The sequence below is a fragment of the Oryctolagus cuniculus genome, chromosome 10 (genome assembly GCF_051225735.1).
Source record: "Oryctolagus cuniculus isolate XC-2025 breed Fujian yellow rabbit chromosome 10, ASM5122573v1, whole genome shotgun sequence".
In the NCBI taxonomy this organism is placed as follows: Eukaryota; Metazoa; Chordata; class Mammalia; order Lagomorpha; family Leporidae; genus Oryctolagus; species Oryctolagus cuniculus.
Genome location: NC_142876.1, coordinates 89095781 through 89119188, shown reverse-complemented (window position 1 = coordinate 89119188; position 23408 = coordinate 89095781). Strand labels below are relative to the sequence as shown.

General features: G+C 44.5%; 1 protein-coding gene across 5 annotated transcripts in view; it reads left to right on the top strand.

Moving 5' to 3' along the window:
* PTPRG (protein tyrosine phosphatase receptor type G) overlaps positions 1–23408 on the top strand; it is a 778020-nt gene that overhangs the window by 584846 nt on the left and 169766 nt on the right. For all 5 annotated transcript variants that reach the window (XM_051852247.3, XM_008260863.5, XM_008260864.5 and 2 more), the window contains exon 6: positions 19870–19936. In XM_051852247.3, the coding sequence (XP_051708207.1) occupies positions 19870–19936 (67 nt within the window). The remainder of the gene's footprint in view (positions 1–19869; positions 19937–23408) is intronic.

The following is a 23408-nucleotide window of genomic DNA, read 5'->3' as shown; positions in this document are numbered from 1 at the left end:
CTGCATGGACACTATACAGAATAATATTTAAGATGTTATCATCCTGGAATTGTTCTAGTGAGTCCCTCGAGTAGAATTGTGTTCCCTTGTCCGTACAGTTCTGGTAGAGACGTTCAATCACCTTGACGGGCTGTGCTTTTGGAGCTCTGAACTCTTGCCGAAGGTGGTTCTCTGGAATTCACTAGAACGGTCTTTCCCCAAACATGCTTTGGGAGGCGCCACTCCTGGAAGATGCTTGACCTGTATCATGTCCTGCAAAGTGCTCTCTGGTCTAGTCTTACTCTTAGAGTGTGACCGTGTGGTTTGGCGTAATAAAGGCTCTCTGATAAGTCCCAAAGGAAAGGGACCTGTGGTTTTCCTAATGTAGTGTTCGTGAAATATTCTCCTTGGGTTCTTTTTTCCCCTTAACAACTTGTTGTCTCAGAAATACGACTTGTTGTATACTGACGAGGCAATCTGACATTTGGTTTGGCATCTTTGTCCTCCAAGCCCTTCCCTTCTGTAAGGGCTGTGGCTGCCTGTGTGCGTGTTGGTACATGGGTATGCATGCATGTACATGAATGATTCTCCATGATTTTCTAAGAAATTTTTGATGGTCCCTGCTCAGGGATTTGAAGGCTTAGATAAAAGGTCATGGGTATGAAAGGAAAACAGTGCCTCCAAGGCAAAATTTTACCAGAAAGACCATGGCCCTAGGTTTGAGTCCTACCATTTGGTAAACCTCGTACAGTCTTTTTTTGTAAGAGTGATTTATTTATGTCAAAGGCAGAATTACAGAGAGAGAGAGAGAGAGAGAGAGAGCGAGAGAGATCGTTCATCCACTGCTACACTCCTCAAATGGCTACAATGACTGGGACTGGGCCAGACTGAAGCCAGGAGCCAAGAGCTTCTTCCAGATCTCCCACGTGGGTGCAGGGACCCAAGGACCGTAGGCCGTCTTTCACGTCTTTCCCAGGCACATTAGCAGGGAGCTGGTTTGGAAGTGGAGCAGCTGGAACTTGAACCAGCACCTATATGGGATTCCGGCGGTGCAGGCCGTGGCTTAACCCTCTACACCACAGTGTCAGCTCCTAACCTCTTGTACTCTTGAAGCCTCCATTTCCAGAGCTGCTATAAGAAAATAATTCTTACCCCAAGGCATTAATGTGGGCAAAGTAAAGTAATGAATATGAAACACTCAGCTCCTAGTAGGTGTTGACTGTTAATACTTTGACAAAGAGTGGAGTGCTGCCAGCACTGGGGGCAGTCCTGCCTGGGTGTTATAGAGACAGTAAGTGACATCATTGATGCTAGGTTTGCAGAGCTCTTGCTGGTGAAATGAAGCAGTTTGTAATTATTACTAGTTTAAAGTAGAAATATTACCATGTCCCTAAGACATGTGTGTCTGTGTGTGTGCCCCTGAGATGTACACATATGTACCCATGTCTCTGAATAGGGGTCCTTAGTCGTAAGAAATAAACGCAGCAACACACACCTCAGATCCCTCCTCCTGACTGGTGTCAGATGTCCACGCTTGACCACTTGGCTGTGACTTTCCTGAGGTCACTATGGGTTGTGTTTCCTCTGGTCTTACCCACATCGCCTGAAAGCCTGCTGAGCGTGGAGCCACGCAGGCATCACAGTTCACAGGGAGCACAGTCCTGATTCTGATCTGAGAGCTGACTTCCCTCGGGGCCCCTTGGGGAAGACAGCTTCCTGAACTTAGGGAAACATTTCCTTGTCTTTCCTGCCCAGGCCAGCGTGAGGCCTGGGCTCTTCTGAAGTTGACTGAGGTCTTCAGGGTTGACATCTTCTTTCTCCATCCTGCTCCACCTGAGAGGAGAAGCAGTTGTGCGGGAATGTGGAGATACCTCTGAACCTCTGGTTTTACAACCAATGATGGTGTCAGAAACACAACCTCCAGCTGTGAACCAAGGCAGCACGGTTCAGAACCCTGCGTTGGGCTTGTCCAGATGCTATTTATTTACTTACTATTTGTGTGTTTTATATAAGTAGACCAACCAACTATACAAGTCAAAAATCACAAAATGTGTGTATCAAATTTGATACTTGCACAAATATACCTACACTAATATAGAAGGCTACCTCCAAAGCTTTGTGGAAAATGGAATTCAAAGATCAGCTTATCTTGGTGGAATAAAATTTTGAAATCTGTGCGTGGCTTTTTTGTAGGCACACTTCCATGAACCCTTTGAAATACCCTTGTATAAAATATATCAGCATTGGAATACAAGGGTTTTTCATAATGCAAATAACTTTATTCTATGTCTCAAAAGAATCTCATTCATATAGATTTTAAGCAAGAGGAGGGTCCTTTAAGGAAAAGAGGGAATTGGAATGCCCTTGATCCCATCTGCTGGGATATGTGCTCTGTTTGCTGTCATAGGTTTTCAATGGATTTGTAAACACAAGGTACCTAAGTAGGATGACAATATACTATAAGCTGGTTTTGACCCTACCAATATTCCATTGCTGTGTCTTCTTGTTGGTAAATACAGATTTTCCTTTTCTTTTTCAAACCATTTTGTAGTATCGCTGAAAGGTGACACCATGATTTATTTAACTAGTTAGCTGTTAATGGGTGTTTTTGGAGTGGTTTCAGATTTTTTTCCTTATACCTACATTAAAATTTGGAAAAAAAATATTTAAAGGCAAAAGGAGAAACAGAGCCTTGCTGGTTTACTTCCCAAATGGCCACAGAACTGGGAACTCAATTTGAGTCTCCCAGGTGGGTGGCGGGAACCCAATTACATGAATGGGCTGCTGCTCTCAGGGTCTGCCTTAGCAAGAAGCTGGGCTGAGGAGCTGGAGAGCTGGCTTTGGAACCCAGGCATTCCCGCCGTGGGATGCGGTGGTCTTAACCGCTGTGTTAAATTGCTACATCCCTCCCCCAACCTCTGGGGTTTGTTTCTTTACAGAAGTCGTTCCACACATATTTCCTAGCTTCAAGAATATGTCCAGATTTAATTTTGAAAGGCTATTGTGCATGATACTGCCTGAACAAATATGCCAATACCCAAGCCATCATTTCCTCTTTAACATTTTGCATTTTAGACTTGGGGTGGTGGTTATTTTAACTGGAGGTTCTTGTGCTAATTATTAAATCTCATTCTTTGACTTTTCTCGTTGTGTTAGCCAGAGTACTTAACATCGGTATGCTTAAAAGTAAGAAACAGAATAAAGAATGTTGACCTCTAAACATAGTAAGTCAGTTGTAAAAGTCACTATTTTTTTAAACACAAAATAAAGGTGGTAATTTACACTCTGGGGCTAGTATTCGTGGGTACTGTTTTGCTAACGTGGGATTCAACTTGTCCCAGTTGTCCACAGGCACAATCAAAGCTTATAGATTTCCAGGGCATTAGGAAAATATAGATTTTTCAGGCCTTCATCGCATTCGTTTCCCCTCTTATCATCCTGCCTCATGATTATTCTGTTCCCTGGTGGCCTGATTCCCAATCAAGATGGAATTTTAATCTCCCTCAGGTTTCACGAGAGATGCTGCACAGAGTATCTAAAATTCACAGATAACCTTCCTATTAGTTTATCTTCTCAATAGCAACGTAGATGACTGGGAATCACACCAGGAAAAAAAAAAATCCCCCATACCCTGGGGAGATTAAAAAGTGTATTTATCAGGGCCAGCATTGTGGCATAGCAGGTTAAGCTGTCATCTGCAGCACCGGCATCCCATATAGACACTGGTTCAAGTCCTGGCTGCTCCATTTCCAATTCAGCTCTCTACTGTGGCCTGGGAAAGCAGTGGAAGATGGCCCAGGTGCTTAGGTCCCTGCCCCCATGCAGAAGACGCAGATGAAGCGCCTTGCTCCTGGCTTCAGCCTGGCCCAGCCCTGGTTGTTGCAGCCATTTGAGGAGTGAACCAGCAGATAGAAGATCTCTTTCTTGCCTCTCTCCATCTCTCCCTCTCTGTCTGTAACTCTGCCTTTCAAATAAATAAATAAATCTTTTTTTTTTTAAAGTGTATCTTTGGTGTAGACTCCCATCTGAAATCTGGTTATGTAGCATATAGCAACAGATTTTCAAGACTCTGAAGATGTAAGCAAGTAGATCACCACTCTGTGGAAAGTGATTGATACAAGAAGAAAAACCATGAAATTCATGTTTGCTCTCTACTGAAAGCTAAACCCAAAGAAGAGAATTAATATGTCATTTATATGTCTGCTTGAAGTCAGTATTATTAATTTCTCTTCATTATCTATGACTACCAACAAAGATTATAGAGTGTAACTATGCCAGGCCTGATATTAGTTGATCCCAGGCACATTCTAACGATGGCAGAGAATCTAAGGACGGTTGTTCAAAAAATAAGCTTACTATGATATTTTTAATTAGCCAATCAGGCTCTCCATCTATTGAAGGCAACTTCTCCGGGTACACCCACAGTCAGTGTTTGGGTGCTCATTCAATAAATGGATTGTGATATCCATTCTCATGACAGCTGTTAGAGGCTATTGTTGAAGCTGCCTTAATTTCAAAGTTGATGGGATAAAGTGACAAGGACATTAAGTGTGTTACCCAAAGCCAGCTACTTAGCAAGGGCCCAAGCTAAAGTTTGGCCTAACTAAGTCTTTGCAAATGCCCATGGTGGTCTGCTGACTGCCATGATTATGAGACAGGTTGCAAATCTATCCTAGTCCTAGGCAGGCCTTTGGTGTGCCATCTAAATAGAGTTGAAGTTCAATATTGTTGCTGTGTCGCCTCCTGTACTGAAGCAGTACACCCCGCTGTGATGTGATTCACTGGATAAAAACCTTTCCATAAACTGCATTAAGTAGGTGATAGTATATACAACAGAAAGAAGGAGAATTTTCTATGAATATGGCAAATCATTGGATAGCTCAATCATGATATTTTCACATGATGCAGTTCTCTAAAGCAATATAAAATGAACTACTGCTACATGGAACAATAGGTAAATCTCATAGACAACAACAACACAACAACGAGTAAAAGCAGCTGAATCAGGAGACTGATGTGTGAGTCCATTAATATCTACAGAGAGGCCATTGCCCAGAGCATTGGTGGTAAGGGAGCCTCCGGGGTCCTGCAGATGTTTGTCTTCATCTGGCTGACGTTGTGTAGCTCTGCACTAATGTGAAAATGCATCCAGCGTAGACTTAACCCTTTGTGTAGTTGACTGTTTTAAGTTATATCTCAATTAAAATTTAGAATAAAAGATCGCAATACACATCTCATCTAGAGCCTCAATGTCTGTACAACTAGAGACCTCTTTGTCTTAGAGCTGTTGGTTTTTGTTATGCTTTTTAAATTTCTGTTTAATTTGAGAGAGCAAGAGAGAAGGAGAAAGAGCATGTTCCAACCCACTGATTGACTCCTTGTCAGGATAGGCCAGGCTGGAGCCAAAAGCCAGAAACTCAGTCCACGCTTCCCACATGCGTGGCAGGGACCCAGATTCCTGAGCTGCCACTACTGCCTTCCAGTAGGTTCAGGAACATAGTGATGCTTTCCTCCTTATTATCCCTCCCGCCCATGCTCCCACTCTTCTTCCTCCTCCCTCTCCTATTCCCATTCATAATTTTTAAGAAGACCTATTTTTAATTTAACTTTATAGTCATATGATTAACCCTACACTAAGTGGGGTTAGTGTAGGGTTCAACAAATAGTGTGAAGAAGAAAACACTGTTGTTCCTCAACAGTCAAGACAAAGGCTATGAAAAATCATCGAATCTCAAAATGTCAATTTCACTTGTATACAGTACCTTTTTGGTACTCTATTACTTATCACAGGTCAGGGAAAGCATATGGTATTTGACTTTTGGGGGTCTGGCTTATTTCACTAAGTATAATGGTTTCCAGTTGCATCTATTTTGTTGCAAAAGATGGGATTTCATTTTTTTTACCACTGTGTAGTATTCCATAGTGTCTATATACCATAATTTTTTTTATCCAGTCTTCAATTGATGGACATCTGTGTTGATTCCATATCTTAGCTATTGTGATTTGAGCTACAATAAACATGAGGGTATAGACCACTCTTTGATATGCTGATTTCATTTCCCTTGGGTAAATTCCCAGGAGTGGCATGGCTGGGTCATATGGTAGGTCTATGTTCAGATTTCTGAGTTATCTCCATACTGTCTTCCACAGTGGCTGCACCAGTTTACATTCCCACCAGCAGTGGAGTAGGGTACCGTTTTCCCTACATCCTGGTGAGCACTTATTGTTTGTGAATTTCTGTATGAGGGCCACTCTAACTAGGGTGAGGTGAAACCTCATTGTGGTTTGGATTTGCATTTCTCTGGTGGTTAGTGAATCCTGAGCATTTATTTTTCATGTGTCTGTTGGCCATTTGAATTTCCTGTTTTGAAAAATGGCTGTTCCAGTCCTTTGATGGGCAATACTTTAAAAACAACTTTGAAGGCACAGAGGAGGCAGTGCACAGGTTGCTACGTCCATGCACTGAAGCGCATGCGCTGCACTCACCGAGCGCTCTCCAGGGGTCCTGCTTGTCCTTTCCTTCTGTGCTACTCAGCGTGGGAGCTTCACTCGGAGACTTTTGCTTTATTACAATCTGGTCACCCAATTATTATTCTCAAGGACCATCTTAATCATTTTCAGAAGTTTAAATTATGTTCAAGAAGGCAATGGAGCATGCAATACACTTTATAAAGGCATTATCTGGAATTAGAAAAATAAAGATTGGGAACTTAAAGGGCCTCCTCCAGGTTGGTTGAGAAGCTGCTCTCCGGCGGCTTAGTCTCTATACTGCTGTAGCAATGGAACCCTTGCACGGTGCCTCAGGGAACAGGGTTGCATTTGGCAACGTTGGCATTCTAAGACCCCTCTCGTGTACCTTGTGCACTCCTGGTCTTTTTGATTCATGACTGTGTGATACCAAGGTCTGAATAATACCACACCTTTGATAAGCGCTTTCTGGATTTTCTGAGATTTTGCTGTGATGTTTCCGGATAGATGTGGTTCATCATCTCATAAAACTGAGGCGATTTCTGCACCATCATCAGGGCACCTGCTTGGTTGTTGAACCCTATGAAACGATCATCTGACATTTCCCCAAAGAGTTTTGAAGACTAACTGTGGGACAAACACCAGGCTCCCTGTCCCAGTGAATCTGCATCAAAGCACACTCATACTTTTGCTGACATAGCACTAATGCTGTATCTCCTAATACTTTTATCACTGTTACGTAACACACAGACTTTGAGACCTGATGGAGAGAAATGTTCCACTTTCTGTTGTTCTTTTTGTTTTTGCTCATTTCGTAGTTATATTGGTAGCAAGATATATCTTAGTGCAACTGTTGGAACTTACTAGGTGCTTAGATAGCATTTTTTGAATGTGTGAGTTCTTGAATGAATTGATGAATAGATGCATGGCTGTTAAATGGTTAGAGATTCACACTGATACTAATATAATTAATATTGCATAAAGAAGCTTTTAAAAAATAACTTTATGGTTCCATTACTTTTTATTTATTTTCATGTTATTTGAAATGCCGAGAGAAAGAGAGAGACACAAAGAGAGGGATCATCCATCTGCTGGTACATTCTCCAAATGCCCACATTAGCTGGGCTAGGACAAGCCAAAGGCAGGAGCTAGGAACTTAGACCAGGTCTCCCACGTGGGTGGTAGAAACCCTTAGTACTTGAGTTATCACCTGCTGCCTTCCCAGGGTACGCGTTAGCATGAAGCTGGAATTGGGAGCAGAGCTGGGATTCAAATTCCACACTCTGATGTGGGATGTAGGCAACCCATGTGGTGTCCACACTGCACCAAAGGCTTTCCCCAAAGTTAGGTATTTTTATGGAAGTCTTTATATGTGCTTGCCACTAGGCTGTTTGCTGGGGATTATCTCACTTGACTAAGTCAGCAGCCCAAGAAGGAGGTACTATTAGTAAGTCCATTTTAGAGATTGAGGAACTGAGGTTTAGGGGTTAAGTGACATATTTGCCTAAAACTGGGATTGGCAAAAGTTTGCTATAAAGGGCCAGGCTCACTGTAGCCTGTGAGGCCTCAGTCCCAACTGCTCGGTCCTGTTGTTTTAGCACAAAAGCAGTTACAGATGATATTTAATTGAATAAACTTGGCTACAACTTTATTTCCAACAGCAGGCAGTGGGTGGGACTCGCTCCCAGGACCATAGTTTGCTGACATCTGTCACACTCTATCAGCCAGGGGACTGTGATTGGGGCTGTGACAATATGACTTTGAAGATCAGTTAAAAGCAAATTCTGATCCAGAAAAAGACCAAGACTGGAAGGTTAATACTATCGTGATTTTTTTAAAAAAAATTATTTTTTCTTTTTTTGATTTTGCCCTTCCCTCCAAATTGCAGTCCACTTTTCAATCATTTCAGAAAACCAAACCAAAGCCCTCCTTCAAGTAAGCATCTTCTGGTCTGTTCTAAGTAGGTGCTGAGGCAGGAGGGAGCTGAGCGGTCTGAGGACGGATGGGTTACAGGAACGGGAGAGGACTGGAGGGGCCAAGGACCTCTGACCTGCTTAAGCTCCAAGGCCCCCACAGCCTGGACTTCCTCCAGGCCACTCAGCAGCCCGGTTGCCCCTGCAGCAAAGAGTGAGAGAAGAGCGCTGTAGTCAGCAGGGAGGGCAGGGGCAGAGGCCTGGCTGCAGCAAACTGCTCCAAGTAGGAGGCGCTTTACGAGGTTCACCAAGGGGCCGGCTTCAAGCCCAGTGCTTCAGGCACTCTCGCCCAATCCCTGACTCTGGCTCCTGCCTCCAGCTTCCTGCCAGTCAGATCTTGGGAGGCAGCATTGGCCCAAGGCATTGTGCTCTTGCCACCCGCTTGGGAGACCTGGATTGAGTTCTTGGGTCCAGATCCAGTTTCTGGTTTGGGCCAGCCTGAACCATTGCAGGCATTTGTGAGTAAAGCAGTGAATGGAAGTTCTCTCTCTATCTTCCCCTTCTCCTTCCCCCTCTCCCCCTCTCCCTCTCCCTCTCCCCCTCCCCTCCTCCACCTCCCTCTCTCCCTATATAACTCTGACTTTCAAATAAGTAAATCTTTTTTTAAAAACATTCATAGAAAACAGAATTAATTAAGAGATAGGTTTATTTTGATGCAAAACAAATTTGAAATGCAGGCATAATTTTTTCATAATATACATTTCCCTGAACTTGTTAAAGACTCCTCATAGGCATATATTCAAAAGTTTTTGCACCAAAATATATTATTTAATTCCATCTTCCATTAACTTTTTAAAAAGTATTTATTTATTTATTTATTTATTTGAAAAGCAGAGTTGCAGAGAGAAAGAAGAGACAGAGGGAGAGGTCTTCGATCTGCTGGTTCACTCCCCATGTGGCCACAACGGCCAAGGCTGGGCCAGGCCGAAACCATGAGCTTCAACCAGGTCTCCCACATGGGTACTGGGGGCCTGAATTTCTTGGGCCATTTTCTGCTGCCTTCCCAGGCACAGTAGCAGGGAGCTGGATCAGAAGCGGAGCAGCCAGAAATTGAACCAGGACTCATCTGGGATGCCGGCATCACAGGCAGCATCTTAACCCGCTGTGCCACCCTGTCGGCCCCTTCCGTGGACTTTTAAGCACCCTCGTATACCGAGGTAGCTGTGTCCTAATCTCACTGCCTGTTCACATTGCATCACAGGGTATCCATCTGCGTTGTCTAGTAAGGAGTCAGTGGATCCCAGGTTATTCCCGGTGGCAGTTGATGCAAAATCAGCCTCTTCTTGGCTGATTGTTACCTATGTCTGCCCCCTCCTTACCAGTTTTTTCAACTGAACTGCTAGAAGAATTGAAAGCACCTCCACACTGTTGCTAAAGAAGTAGACTGCATGCTCTGTGAAGAAATTCCGTTATTTTCTCAGAGGAGAGAGACTTGGCCAGAGAGGCAATGATTGCTGGGAACAGACAGTCTGGTTTTCCACGTGGTTCTGCAAAAATTGGCCTGTTCTGCCAGTCAAGGCCTGCTGGGAAAGTTTTCTTCTTTTCTCATTGCGACCTCACTTTATCCTCTGTTCAGTTCAGGTGCATTTTAAATACAAAGGCAGACTGTTGAGTTGGCATTAATCTGTGTCTCCTCTGTGAGACAGGGCTGAACTTTCTTTAGACTCCTCTTGCCTTGAAAGGAGTCCCGATCATTAGTGGCTGTAGAGGTGTTTGTTTGCTTAATGTATATGTATTCACACACACACACACCCCAAACATTGCTTAACTAAGACTCTTAAAGCAGATATTCTGGCCATTTTAATGGTAGATGCCTTAAAGCAGTTTGCACTGCTTTGTGCCTGGATAAAGTGCGATGTTTAAGGAGTTAACAGGTTTGTTTCAAGGAATAGTGACAGGGAGCTTTAGGTAGTCTTACAGGAGCAACCCTACAGGCAAGCATGGTTGGCATAGGGACTAGCCTCTGAGGTATTGCTTAGAAGAGGGAATTGATACTTAATCAATCTCTAGAGAGCACATTATGGGAGCAATCATTCAGCACTTCAAAGGAAGTAGAGTGGAAATACTCCCTGTTAGAAAAGCGTTGGCAGTGCGCGTCATTTGGGGGTAACTTGCACGCTGTGAATCTGAAACCGCAGCGTCTCAGGCCACTGTGTTACGCCCTGCACCTTGCCTGGGGACATCCGTGATCATGAAGGCCTCTTGCTCTCAGTGCTGCAGTGGACTGCAATGGATTGTTTTCCTGTGTTTCTTTCAGCCTAAGAGCTGCTGCAAACTCTTCGTCCCAGAATTCATCAGCGATGCTTAACTTATTTGGGGTCTGCTTATTATTATTAATATTATTTTTAATCAAGTTTTCCTGCATGGAGTTTTCCTTCCTGGCAAACTCTAGAGCCTGTGGTACAACATAGCTGAGCTCGGACAGGGACAAGAGCTGCTTCAGAGGGCTGGAAATGGCCATTTGATGCTGGTGCAGCAGTCCAGGGAGGATAGGGATGTGTGAATGTTTTCCCGAGCCTGACTCTCAGCTCTGTGAGGGGTGAGCACTGTGCTCTGATCAGTTGCATCTGCGATCTGTTTTGAAATGGCCCAGGATCTAGCCGCTATTGCTTTGTAACAACTTCCTGCAAACTTAGCTTTAAACAGCACCCACTGATGAGCTTGAAACCACATGCGCTGGTCCTCTTACAGTGTCTCTGCACCCTCTGGTTCGAGGCCTCTCACAGGCTTGGGAAGGGCTGCAGCCTCATTGAAAGCTCAGCAGGGGAGCCATCTATTTCTCGGCTCACTCAGGCTGTTGGCAGAAACCAGTCCCTTGGGGGCTTTGTGGAGTTCAGAGGCCACCTTCAATTCCTTGTCACGTGGGCTTCTCTGACCGTACCACTTACTTCTCCAAAGAATGCAAGCCCAGTAGGCAGTAGTGATATCTGCCAGGAAGATGGAGGTTAGAATCTTTTATAACAAAATCATGGACGTGACATCCCTCTGCCTTTGCCTCGTTCTACCGGATGAAAGAAATGCACTCCAGCCCACCCTCAAGTGGAAGAAATTACAAAGGAATGAGTGAGTTTAAAGAGCTGGGTGCTTATAATTTGGACTAGGGGCACCATGCCATTTTCCCCTGTCACCTCTTTATACAATGAATAGATAAGTCAGGTCATCTCAACGTTTTATGTATGACACCTATAGGGTATTTACCCAAGTCTTCCCCATGCCTAATAATACAAACTGATGTCCTTACTTGCTCCTAAGGAGGCATTTTTCCAACAGAAGGATCAATCCGGCAACCCCTTTGATCCAATAAGCCTGTCTCTTCTCTTTCTCTTGCCGCATACATGGTGGGGATTTGAAGCCGTCCCCACACAGTGCTTTCTGGTTTCTGAGTCTTTTGTATGTGGAGTGCCCCAAGCAGCTTTTTGCTTGGAGGGAATGAAAAAGCAAGGGTGAAAGTTCACATCTAATGTGTTTTGGTTGAAGTCCCTTGCTCTGTGTGGACACAGTCAACTCTGCTTTCTCCCCTAAGCCTTTGATATTGTTGGGGCTTTGGAGAGCATGGTCAGATTATTAACAAGGCAAAGTCGGAGCTGCCCAGGACTGCAACACCGACTCCCAGCGTCTCTCTCAGCCACACATAAGCTTCTCTTGCCTGGGGCTCCCCCAGATTTCAGACTTTATTCCTTCCCTTGTTTAAAAAAATCCAAGGTTATGACAGTACTGAAGACTGCCCGGGGGTGGGACAGGCGGTACTGTCCAACTTGACTTTCTCTGCAGCCTTCCCTACCACCTTCTTGGCTTGGAAACACAGTGCATTAAAAAGACAAAGAGACACAATTCACAATGTGGCCCCCAGGGAAAGACCATTCGCCAGGTGCCCCAGGCTGTCTGCTCTCTCCCCTTCTTTGTTTGAAATAGGCTGCTAAGCAAGTCCAAAGCCAGAGGAAGTGGACCTGTGTGCCTAGCCCATGCCAGTTTGATTCTCATGAAGGTGAGAAATTGCCTCCATGGACAACGAGCCAGCCTGCTGCTGGCGAGATCTGCAGTGGTACAGATTTGCTACCAGCCTTGCTGTTGCCCTGTGGGATTGCTTTTTCCAGTCACAGCCTCCTCCAAGCCAATTGTGAGGATTGGATGGCAAATATTCTGGTGGACCAGAGAGATGGAACCAGGGCACGGAGAACAGTCAATTGTAGTAGACCGAGAGCTCCGTATTAGTTTCCTTCCTTGGCCTTCCGTGGCTATGAATCACAATTCTCTGGAGATGAGTAACTGTGAACTGACCAGCTTCTGCTCGTAGTATGAATTAGCAGTAAGTAAGCCATGTCGATTCTGAAGCTCTATCTGAAGCAGAGAGGGTGAATCCTATTAGCATTTATAATTGTGTTTCCTTTTCGTATTAATCCCTTCCTGTGACTGAGGAGTTAGGGGTTTTCTCATCTGCCCCTGGAAGCCAGTCCCAGGAGTCTGTCCCTGGCAAGTGCTGGCAAATGACTGATGATGCGGGGCCACGGCCTTGCCCTCCAACGGGGGCCCTGTAAGCAGCCTCTGTTTTGCATGTCTGTTAGCTTAGGCTCCATGTGTGACTCTGGAAGTTGAGAAGTTGAATTTAAAGCCTGCCTCCTGACCAGGAGTCCGCACTTGATATTAGCTGATGATGGGGAGAATAAAAGCCTTCCTTTCACAAAAAGTCCTCCAGCTTTGCCGAATTCCTTTTTTCTTGACATGCCACATTCTGAACTGTGTCTCTGTTTTTCTGTCTGACTCTTTGCCTTGGCAGCTTGGGATTCTAAATGCACTAGCATCCCTGATTCTGCTTTGTTTAGTCCGATTGTTGTGGTGGCCAGCAGACGAGACTAGAAAAGGATGTTGGGGGGCTGACGCTCTGGCGCAGCGGGTTAATACCCTGGCCTGAAGTGCCGGCATCCCATATGGGCACTGGTTCGAGACCTGACTGCTCCACTTCTGGTCTAGCTCTCTACTGTGGCCTGGGAAAGCAGTAGAAGATGGCCCAAGTCCTTGGGCCCCTGCACCTGCGTGGGAGAGCCAGAGGAAGCTCCTGACTCCTGGCTTCTGATGGGCACAGTTCCGGCCATTGCGGCCCATTGGGGAGTGAAATATCGGATGGAAGACGTCTCTCTCTCTGCCTCTCCTCTCTGTGTATAACTCTGACTTTCAAATAAATAAATAAATCTTAAAAAAAAAGAAAAGGATGTTGGGATATCAAAAAGGAAAAGAGAAATTTCTATATCAGAAACTAGGAGTATAGGCGCTACAAGAAGCGAAGTGCTGCTTGTGAGTGCTAGAAAAACTCTGGACAGAAAGGATGTCTTACATACAGCACAGCAGTTCGCAGTTTGATGCCTGAATCATTGTCTTGGACATAGATATATTCCCTACATTATTGACAGGTGTTCAGCTTGTTAGCAGAGGAAGCTTGTTAGTGTTCTTTCTCCAGGTAAGGGTGAACTGAAATGCAAGGGTGCGAAAATAGCCAGCTTACGAATGGTTTATGCCAGGAACTTCTCGGCAGCAACTGGAGCCAAATTGTGGTGAATGGTGACCTAGGGTGCTGAAGCTGGAATGAAGCAAGCTCCAGCATTCTTCTCTGTGGCTCTTTAAGGGAGAGCTGTGAAAGAAGAGAGTCAGACCTCATGAGAAAGTGCTTACCCGGGTCCTGACCAGACACGCGAGCTGCTGATGCCCAGTCACCTGCTAACCATGGGAGTGGATGGATCCTCATCTCCACCATTAGGATGCCTGTGCAGAGTCCCTGGTCCCACTATTCGTCACTTTCCCCTGCAGCCATGGTTAACAGTGTAACCACTCACCCTCTGCAGCCGTAAATCCTTTTTCCCAGCAGAGGATATTGGCTGAGTATGACGTTTATGGAACCAAAGGAGCAGCTGGCGATGTCGGATTCAAGGCAAGTAGGTTATCTTGGCCATCCTATGCAGCAGATGGCCAGGACTTGATAGATTGAAAATTATTAGGATCCGAGACAAGGGCCAAATGGCACAGGGGGCAGGAGAGGGGACTGCCAGCACGTGCAGTCTTACAGGGCCTCCCTGACTCCATTTCATTTTGCTTCAAGCAGAAATAAGTGGCCCTCCTGGCAAGCCTGGATAACAAACACATCTCTGGAGATGATTGACAACTTGATACTAATTTGATGATTCCTTACTCTTCATGGTGGGCCTGTATTTCAGAAGAAGACATTATGAAGGGTAGATTTCATCAGTGTTCATATGAACTTGGCCTTTAGTCTGAAGCCACGAGTCAGGGTTCCCTGTATTGCCAGTGTCTCTGTGTACTTTGGTTACATCTAAAACAGCTGGGGAGCTTTAATTCGGAGGCCTCCAACGTGTCTGTGTGCCCTCCTTTTGAAGATGACTAATGCCATGGAAGCCGCTCTGAAATGAAAGTGCCAGGAGCTAAGTTTTGCGATGAGAGCGCCGACTCTGCAGGGAAAGGGGTGTCTGTTTCTTCTAGTCCATTTTAAGCTCATTTGTACAATTGCTGCCTTCTCCATATTACTGCATAGCTCCTTTGATCTTAAAGTGGAAGGAAGCAGATTTCAAGTGCCAGGAAAACTCCTCATGTGGCTTTAAAAGGAGCAGCATATTACAAAATTGAGCAGATGTCAAATAAAACATATATTTGGATCTTTTGAAATTTGAACTCAAAGAAGTATGACTTTGAGAGCCATACACATGAAGAAGCTCATGGCTAGAAAAGCGGTTCTTGGACATTCATTTAGAGGTTTTAGGTGTAGGTCAACTTCTTGCCCAATATTACCCTTCCCTAACAGATTCTGCATTTGTAATTGGTATTACATTCTAAGCTTGACAGTTTTAATTCTCATAGCAACATTAGGAGATTTTTATACCCATCTCACAGACAAGGAACTCAAACCCTTAAAGTGTTGAGAATTCTATTTTTCTCCATCCCCTGGCCTCCTCTGCCTTGGAATGGAAACAGAACAAGAACATGGGTTAGTAAAACACCACTCTTTGCTGTTGTCATGTTTACAATTTACCCAAATTGCTTAGCTTATATCAAGGATTTTTTTAAGTGGCAAATTTTTGAAACAGTGAGTGGAAGGGATTATTTCAGTATGGGTTGAGCCTTGCTATTTTGAATCTCCACCCTGAGTTTTGGAACTAAAGCTTAGACCGGAAAATGATCTCAGTGTTATTAGTAAGTTATTTGGGCCAGCCAATGATTGCTGTTTTCCTCTCTGTTTCTCTGCACCCACATTCTCAACCCCGACCACATAAGCCAGCAGGGGGCGCTTTGGGGCCTGGTGAACAGTGGAGAAGACACCTTTCCATTGATGATAGAGCTTAGAATCTGGAGTCAGGCTCTTGGGCTCAGGTGAGGCCTGGTCTGAGACTCAAGCACAGAGATGCTGTGATCACAAATGATCAGAAATGGCACCTGGCTTTGCGTGCTGACTTCGTTTTACATGGCCCACAAATATTGTTGGTGGGTGTCACTTGTGGAAGATTCGGAGAATGCTTTTGGAACCTTGACATCATCAGCCAAAACTAAGTGTGTTAAAGGTTTCCCCTGCAAACATCTTCTCTCATTTGGGATGGAAGAGCAAAGAACAGGCTTTCCCCCTTATCCACAGAGGATACATTCCAGTACTCTCAGTATCCGAAACCTTGGATACCACTGAACTCTATATACCAGGTGTTGCAGAAAGTTATGAGAAAAATGAGTAAGGTTTTTTTTTTTTTTGGTACAAAATACTTGCTATCATGCATATATGGGGTCTTTCAAAAGTTCATGGAAAATGGTTATTATGAAAAAACTAGATAGGGATTTCAAAATTGAAAATACCAAAGCAAATAGCCCTTTATTAAAAAATATTTACTTATTTGAAAGCTAGGGTTACAGAGAGAGAGAGAGAGAGGAGAAACAGACAGAGAGGGGACGGAGAGGGGGAGGGAAGGAGAAGGAGAAAGAGGAAGAGACAAAGAAAGAGAGATCTTCCATCTACTAGTTCACTCCTCAAACGGCCACAGTGGCCAGGACTGGGCCAGGCCAAACCAACAGCTTGGAGCTTCATCCAGGTCTCCCACTGGGTGGCAAGGCCTCGGGCATCTGGGCCATGGTCTGTGCTTTCTCAAACACATTACCAGAGAGCCAAATGGGAAGTGGAGCAGATGGGACTAAAACTGGTACTCATATGGGATACAAGCAGTGTAGGCAGTGGCTTAACCCCACTATGCCACAGTGCCAGCTCCAGAAATTTCTCTTTTAATTCCATTTTTCATGAAATTTTTGAAGTACCTTGATATTGTTTTTTTATAGATATGATAAAGTTGAGTTGATCAGTTCATCACAGAAATAGATGAACAATAGTAATGTAGTAGAACAATGTACTGTAACAGAATTGCCAGCATCACTACTCTTCCACCTTGGGCCCATTATTCAGTTCAGTAAGAGCTACTTGAAGCAAGCACTATGACATTTTGGCAGTTGATTTGAAAATAGAGACGGCTATAAATGACTAAGGGCTGGTAGCATATGCAGTATAGACACACTGGGCAAAGGATTAATTCACTTTCCAGGAAGGGCAGGATGGGACAGCCCAAGATTTCATCACACTACTCAGTCTGGGGTGCAATTTAAAACTTACAAGTGCTTTGTTTCTGGGTTTTCTATGTAATATTGTCAGGCTGTCGTTGACCACAAGTAACTGAAATCTCAGAAAGCAAAACTGTAGATAAGAGGGCTGCGTGGCTGGGAAACGTTGTCATTGGGAGGAGCCACAGGAGCTGATCGGGAGGACAGCAAATGCTGGGTCTTGTGATGTGGAATCTCACTGGGAAACCATTAAGACAAACCATAAGCAAAGTATATTGGTGAAGAAAACAATTACTGTGAGTGACTATCCCCCATCTTCCGTCTCTACACTCATAGCCACTAAATTGTGGTCAAATGATGTTCAATTATTAAAACGAAAGGCATCTTACTATTGAATGATTCTGTGGGTTGGCCGATCAGTTCTGGTTGGGTACAGTTTAGATGCTTCCTGTGTACTGCCAGTGGTTCACCTGAGGCCTGATGGGCTCAGATAGACTCACATGGCTGTGCAGTATTGGCAGTAAGTAAAAAGACCTCCTTTGCCTCTGTCTGTGCTGGCTGTGTGTGGTCTCTCATCTTCGAGAAGGCTAATTTGGGATTCTCCACTTGGTAGATTCAAGATTCCAATGTTAAGTCTGTCTGCATCACGTCCGCTAATTTCCCAGTAACTAAAGCAAGTTATGTGGACAAGCACAGTATTGATGGACAGAGGCATTAGCATATCCACTTGGTAGAAAAGTAGAAAAATCTGAAGTCCAAAGTTGCATGAGACAAGGATGAGAGGAATAGGTGGCTATTTGGCCGTCTCCTAGAGATCCTAGGGTAACTATAGGTGGTTTGCCTGGTACGAGCATCATACACTGAGTCAGAAAGATTTTGCTTACAACTTTAACCCAATGTGAGGTATTTCTCTGGACTCTTATTTTATTCTGTTCTGAGCTTTGGACACCCTTACCAGTTATGTTCTCTTATCTTGCATTCTTGAGTTGTGATTCTCTTTTTTGCCACAGTGCAAATGGGATTTTAATTTGGTGTGTCCTGTGGATGTTTGCCTTCAGGAATGTTGAATGCTTCAAACACTGTGTGAGACCCCTGGCTCGAGTGTCCTCTTAGGCAATTTGGAGGTGCATTCATGCCAGCCCCCAAAATTCCACTTTTGTGATCTGGTACAACTGGGTCTCCATTGAGTGATCCTTTTTTTCATCCTTCCCAGTGTTTATGATGTATGGAACTCCACATCTTTTTACTACTCTATAAACATGACACTGTATATAACGGTACCTGTGTTCCGAATTTAGACTTAGCTTGGGACCTCAGATGAGAAGATGCAATTCCTGTTAACTCCTAGAACTTCTAATCAGGCTTTTTCAGCCTCAACCTCTACACCACTGACAACTCAGGCAGATAATGCGTTCAGCGGGAGTTGGGGTTAGAGGGGTGGGGTATCTTCTGAAGATGCTTAGTAGCTACTCTGGCCTCTTCCTAGTAGCCCTTCTCCCTTTTCTTACCCAGAAACCATAGTTGTTGCAGGAAGCAATGTCTCCAGACGTAATCACTGCTCACCTGGGAGAACACAGTCATGTTCGCTTTAGAACCACTGCTCTCACCAGGAGATGCTGGGGCAGAGGAGGAGAGCGGTATGTGAAGTCTGGGTTATTATTGTCAGAAAGAGCAGCAAACCAGGAGCCCCACAGGGGGCATTTGCCAAGGTGGGAAAGAGCGTGGAAGATGTTCTGACTCATTAAAATTCCATCTAGGGTAGCTTCTGCATTAACTTGGAAACATCAAGTTGGGTGTTGCTACACACTGAGAGGTTCGTCAATATGTCAACTTCATTATGTTAGAAGTGGATTAAATGTAAATGCTATCCCTGAGAAAGAAGAAAGGCAGAGCTATGCTGATCATAGATCATGAATTTTGAAAAAAAAAAAAAAAACTTTAGTTTTTGGAAATTTTCAACAAACACCAAAGTAAAGAAAATGATAACATGACCCCTCTCTATACTCATCACCCAAGGTCATATGTGATTGATTCAAGGCTGCTCTTCCTGCATCTATACCCCACTCATGCCCCCTGCTGTCCACTTTTGCACAATTTTGCAGCACATTTCAGGATATCATTTCCTCTAAAAGAAAGAGTCTTAAAACAGTAATTTTAGTATGCTCATGGGATTTTAATCTTCTTGAAAAGGCAGGCATGGGAATTTCTGCTCAGTAGCATTAGGAAATTATGGGATCAATTCAAAGAGGCTTGACTTTGGTGGGGGTGAGGGGAGGGTTAAAAAGTCCAGGAGGAAATGAGGGCGGGAGACCCTCTCTGAGCTGTTCTTGCCTTCCTCTTTAGCTTTGAGTAATTCTTAGAAATGCTGCTTAAAGTGTGTGTGATTTCTCACAGGGGATTGGGAACCTTCTAAATTGTACAGGCTGGCAGGGCACTGATACATTTTCTAAAAAGAAGAGAAAAACACAGTAACCAGAAGGTGCTGAAAGATGCAGTTAGTGATGGATTGCCCTCTGATGACTTTCCATGACTTCTTAGCCCATCAGGACCGACTCTTAATAAAACAAAGCAAGAGGAAAGTCTTGTGGTTGCTTTTTAGGGTTTTGCTAGGAGTGTGGTATTTTGTTCCTGTTATAATGTATTCTGAGAAGTTTCTTTCTTTTGATTTAGACTTCCTCACTTGATTTTATTATGTCATAAATCGCCTGCATTTGGTGAGAGCCATAGTTGTAAGTGAGACCTGAGCAGCTTGCTAGATAACATCTATTTTTCGCCCCTCATCTTTAGAAGATTAAACTGAGGCTGTTGTGTCTGATGCCAGGATAGATTTAACCAATCATGTTTCCTTTACATGTAGGTCAGTCCAAGGGACAATTCCGCACTGGATCCTATTATCCACGGGTTGAAGGGCGTCGTACATCATGGTAAGTAAGCCACATTTACTTCCTGTTGCTGGGATGTGACGGGCTCAGATCTCCACCTAAAGGAATCAGGTTATCTCGCAGAGGACAGAGGGTGACACCCATTGCTCATCCACTGATGAGCAAGGGCGTTTGAGCCATTATTTGATGGGTAAAGAGCAGGCCCATTTGTTACCTGCAAATGGGACTGGGTTAACAGTAAGCAATTTATTTCTTTTCAGGTACCTCTCTCAATGCATAGGTTATCAATCAGGATGCCCTAAGATGTAGTATTTCTAGGTGATGAACCTACCATTTGTCTCATCTCTGTCCTAAAAGTACTCTTTTTTCAAGTCTCTTCCCATTTACAAAACTTCTTCATTTGCCTCTCTGATTTAGGGGAAAAATATAAGTGCACAGAACAGTTATTAAACTTCGCAGCCTGTGCGTAAGGCTCACGCGGCTATTAGAATGGACAAAGGTTTGGCCGATCCTCTGTGTAGCAGGCTTCTTATCCTCAGGCAGAATACTGGGAGAGAAAGTAAGATAAATGGGTTCTGTCTTTTCCAACTGGTTTTTATTGGAGGAGTTTCCCTGCCAGCTTTATTATCAGCAATGCATCATTACCTGTGACATCAGGATCCTCTAATTTCAAAAGTACCCTTGTCGCAGTGAGGTGGGGAGCGCCTATGTAGTGTAATGATTTGCAAAAGTTTTAATAATCTAATTAGAATTCCAAAGACATTGACAGAAATGGCATTAGTAACCATCATAAATCTCCCCTTCATTCCCACAGCTGTGATAAAATGCCGTCCCACTTTGTGGGGAGGATTGTCTTTAGACAGAGTGAACGCTGTAGAGCTTACCACACGTCCTCCCTCCTCCTTCAGGGGGACTCAACACCAGTTGTCAGGGTGTTGTGGAACCAAGTAGACTTTGGGTTTAATTGTTCTGTCCTCATAATTGTTCGGTATTGCAGCAGGTCACAGTGAAAAAAAAAAAAAAAAAAAAAAAAAAACCCAGGTGGAAAAAATAGGGTAAAGCAAAATACCCCACAGAGGAGTTCATTTTAGGAATTTTAGGAAGTGTCTCCATTGCTTCTTCCCAGTACCTAATCTTGGCCGCAGGAGAAAATCATGTTCATGAGGGCTCCATCCTCATGACAACGACCTTACAAAGGCCTCAGCTCGGGTGTTGGATTTCAGTGTATGAATTTGGGTGGGAACACGAATGTTCTGGATGTGGGAACGCATCAGCTGGCTTGTGGAGGCTTGCCGTGATGCCTGGGATGTGCGTTTAACACTACTCATTAATTGGGAAGTCAGAGGAGACCTGCAAAAAATAGCTACCTAGACAGGAAGTCTGCTTACTTGTTCAGCAAGATTATGTTGCTTGCCTACTCTCCTAACCCAGAATTAGAACACTGACGAAGCCAGGCCCAGGCCCGCCCTCCAGAGCTTAGAAGGGAAGGGAAGTGATGCCTTCCTCTTCCCCTAGGTGGCCCCGCGTGTCACCCCTGCCAGCCTGTGCTGGATCCTCTACTGCAGAGTCTGTCCCTTGCTTACACCACAGGCATCTCCGTCTTAGGCTTCAGCTGTCTGTTCAGATCTTGCTCCTTATAAAGTTTTTTGTTAATTATCCTATTAAATCCCAAATCCTGCCACTCCCATCACTGTCTGTCACATCATCCCAGGTGTCTTTCCTCAAAGCACCTAATGTGTCTGAAATAACGCTACGTGTGTATGTACTCATCTCCTGACGTCTTGAGCTTCAGGAGGGCCGGAAACCAGGTGTGTGTAGCTCATTGTCCCTGGCAAGTGTCAGCCTGGTAGATGTTAGCCAAGTGGTGGAGTCAAATACAGACGTGAAAGTGACAGTGCAAAATGGAAAACTGCATGAAAGGGAGCACACTAATGCCCACTTGGGTTTCGCTTTGATTGGGAAGAGGAAGCAGTAGGCTTATATCATCCTTCCAAAAGGGAATGGACGTTTGAAATAGTTTAAAAATAAAAAAAGAAAAAACCTTTGGCTGGAATTAGAAGTATTCTCAGAGGAAGGTGCTGTGAGGGATTTGTATGATCTGTTAATTTGAAAAGGCATAAATAATTGTGCCCTTCACAGCGGCTCTGGCTTGCAAATGATGATGGAGATGTGTAAAGGGAAAAATCAATATGGATTTCTGTTGCAGATCAGAAATGGCTTTCATTTCTTCAGCTCTGGGAGTCGTATCTTACAATGTTAATTTCTCATTAAATGCAGTCTTTTGTTAGGAAGAATCTTATATACAGTGGTACTTCAGGCAGCTCATGGAGGTGGACGTTTGGCCTACTGGGTCAGCTGCCACTTGGGACACCTGCATTTCCTATCAGAGGGCCTGAGTTCAGTATCTCGCTCTGCTCTCAATTCCAGCTTCCTGCTAATGTGAACCTTGGGCAGCATCAGATGATGGGTCAAATAGTTGAGTCCCTGCCACCCATGTAGGAGATCTCGATTGAGTTCCTGGCGTCTGGCTTCTCCCAGGCCTCACCCTGGCTGTTGGGGACATTTTGGGAATGAACTAGCAGATGGGAGCGCCCTCTCTCCCACACCCCTTCTCTCTCTCCTTCTTTTTTTGTTCCTGGAAAATAGAATTTAAAGATGAATTTCCTTGGATGAAAAAAAAATTTTGAAGTCCATTCATGTACAGGGTCTTCAAAAATTCATGAAAATGCATATAAGGAAAAATATGCACTGATTTCTAAGTTTTTGGCAGCAAATGAAATTTATCTATGAACACCATTTTCTGCTCTTTGGGTGTTCCATCAGCTGAAATGGCGCTGAGTAATCTGATCACACCAGCCCACCATACTTGGTGGTTGCTCACTGTAGGCTTTGGTACAGCAGGCACCAGAATGGAACTTGAAGTGCAAGGATAGGTTTTGGCAGGAAGGGACTGCCTGCGTAGTGGCAGGGAATATTAGGACGACAGTGTGGGGCTGACACCTCGGAAAGAAAAAGGGAGTCTCCCAGGAGCTTCTTTATAGGCAACTTTAAGGAAGGTTTGGCCAAGCCCTCAGCAGACCCAGGAGGAGGACTGCATTGCACAAGGTGGCCCAGTTCTCACTCCCCTACTAGGTCTAGATATCACATGGTGCATCGCAGGAAGAGTGGCCCCAGTGTGGATACTGGTGAGTCCCCAAAGTACTCCTTATCACTGGAAAGAAGATCTCGGGGGTATACTCCCATGAGTGGCAAAGAGCTTCTCCACTTCCTTCCAGAAGGAAGGAAGTCGCAGTCTGAAAGGTTGTTCTTGACCGCACTCCCCTCACTTTCACAGCGCGTAGAGCCTCTTCCAAACAGTGCTGGTTTGTTTTGTCCTCATTATTAAAGGCCTAATAGAGGTACTCCACAAGGGAAGGTGCAGAGTGCATGAAGCCGCCCTCGTGGAGTGCCTTTGCACGCTCTTGGGAAAGACACGGTTAAACAGGTAATGGCATTAGAAAGTGGGGAGAAGCAA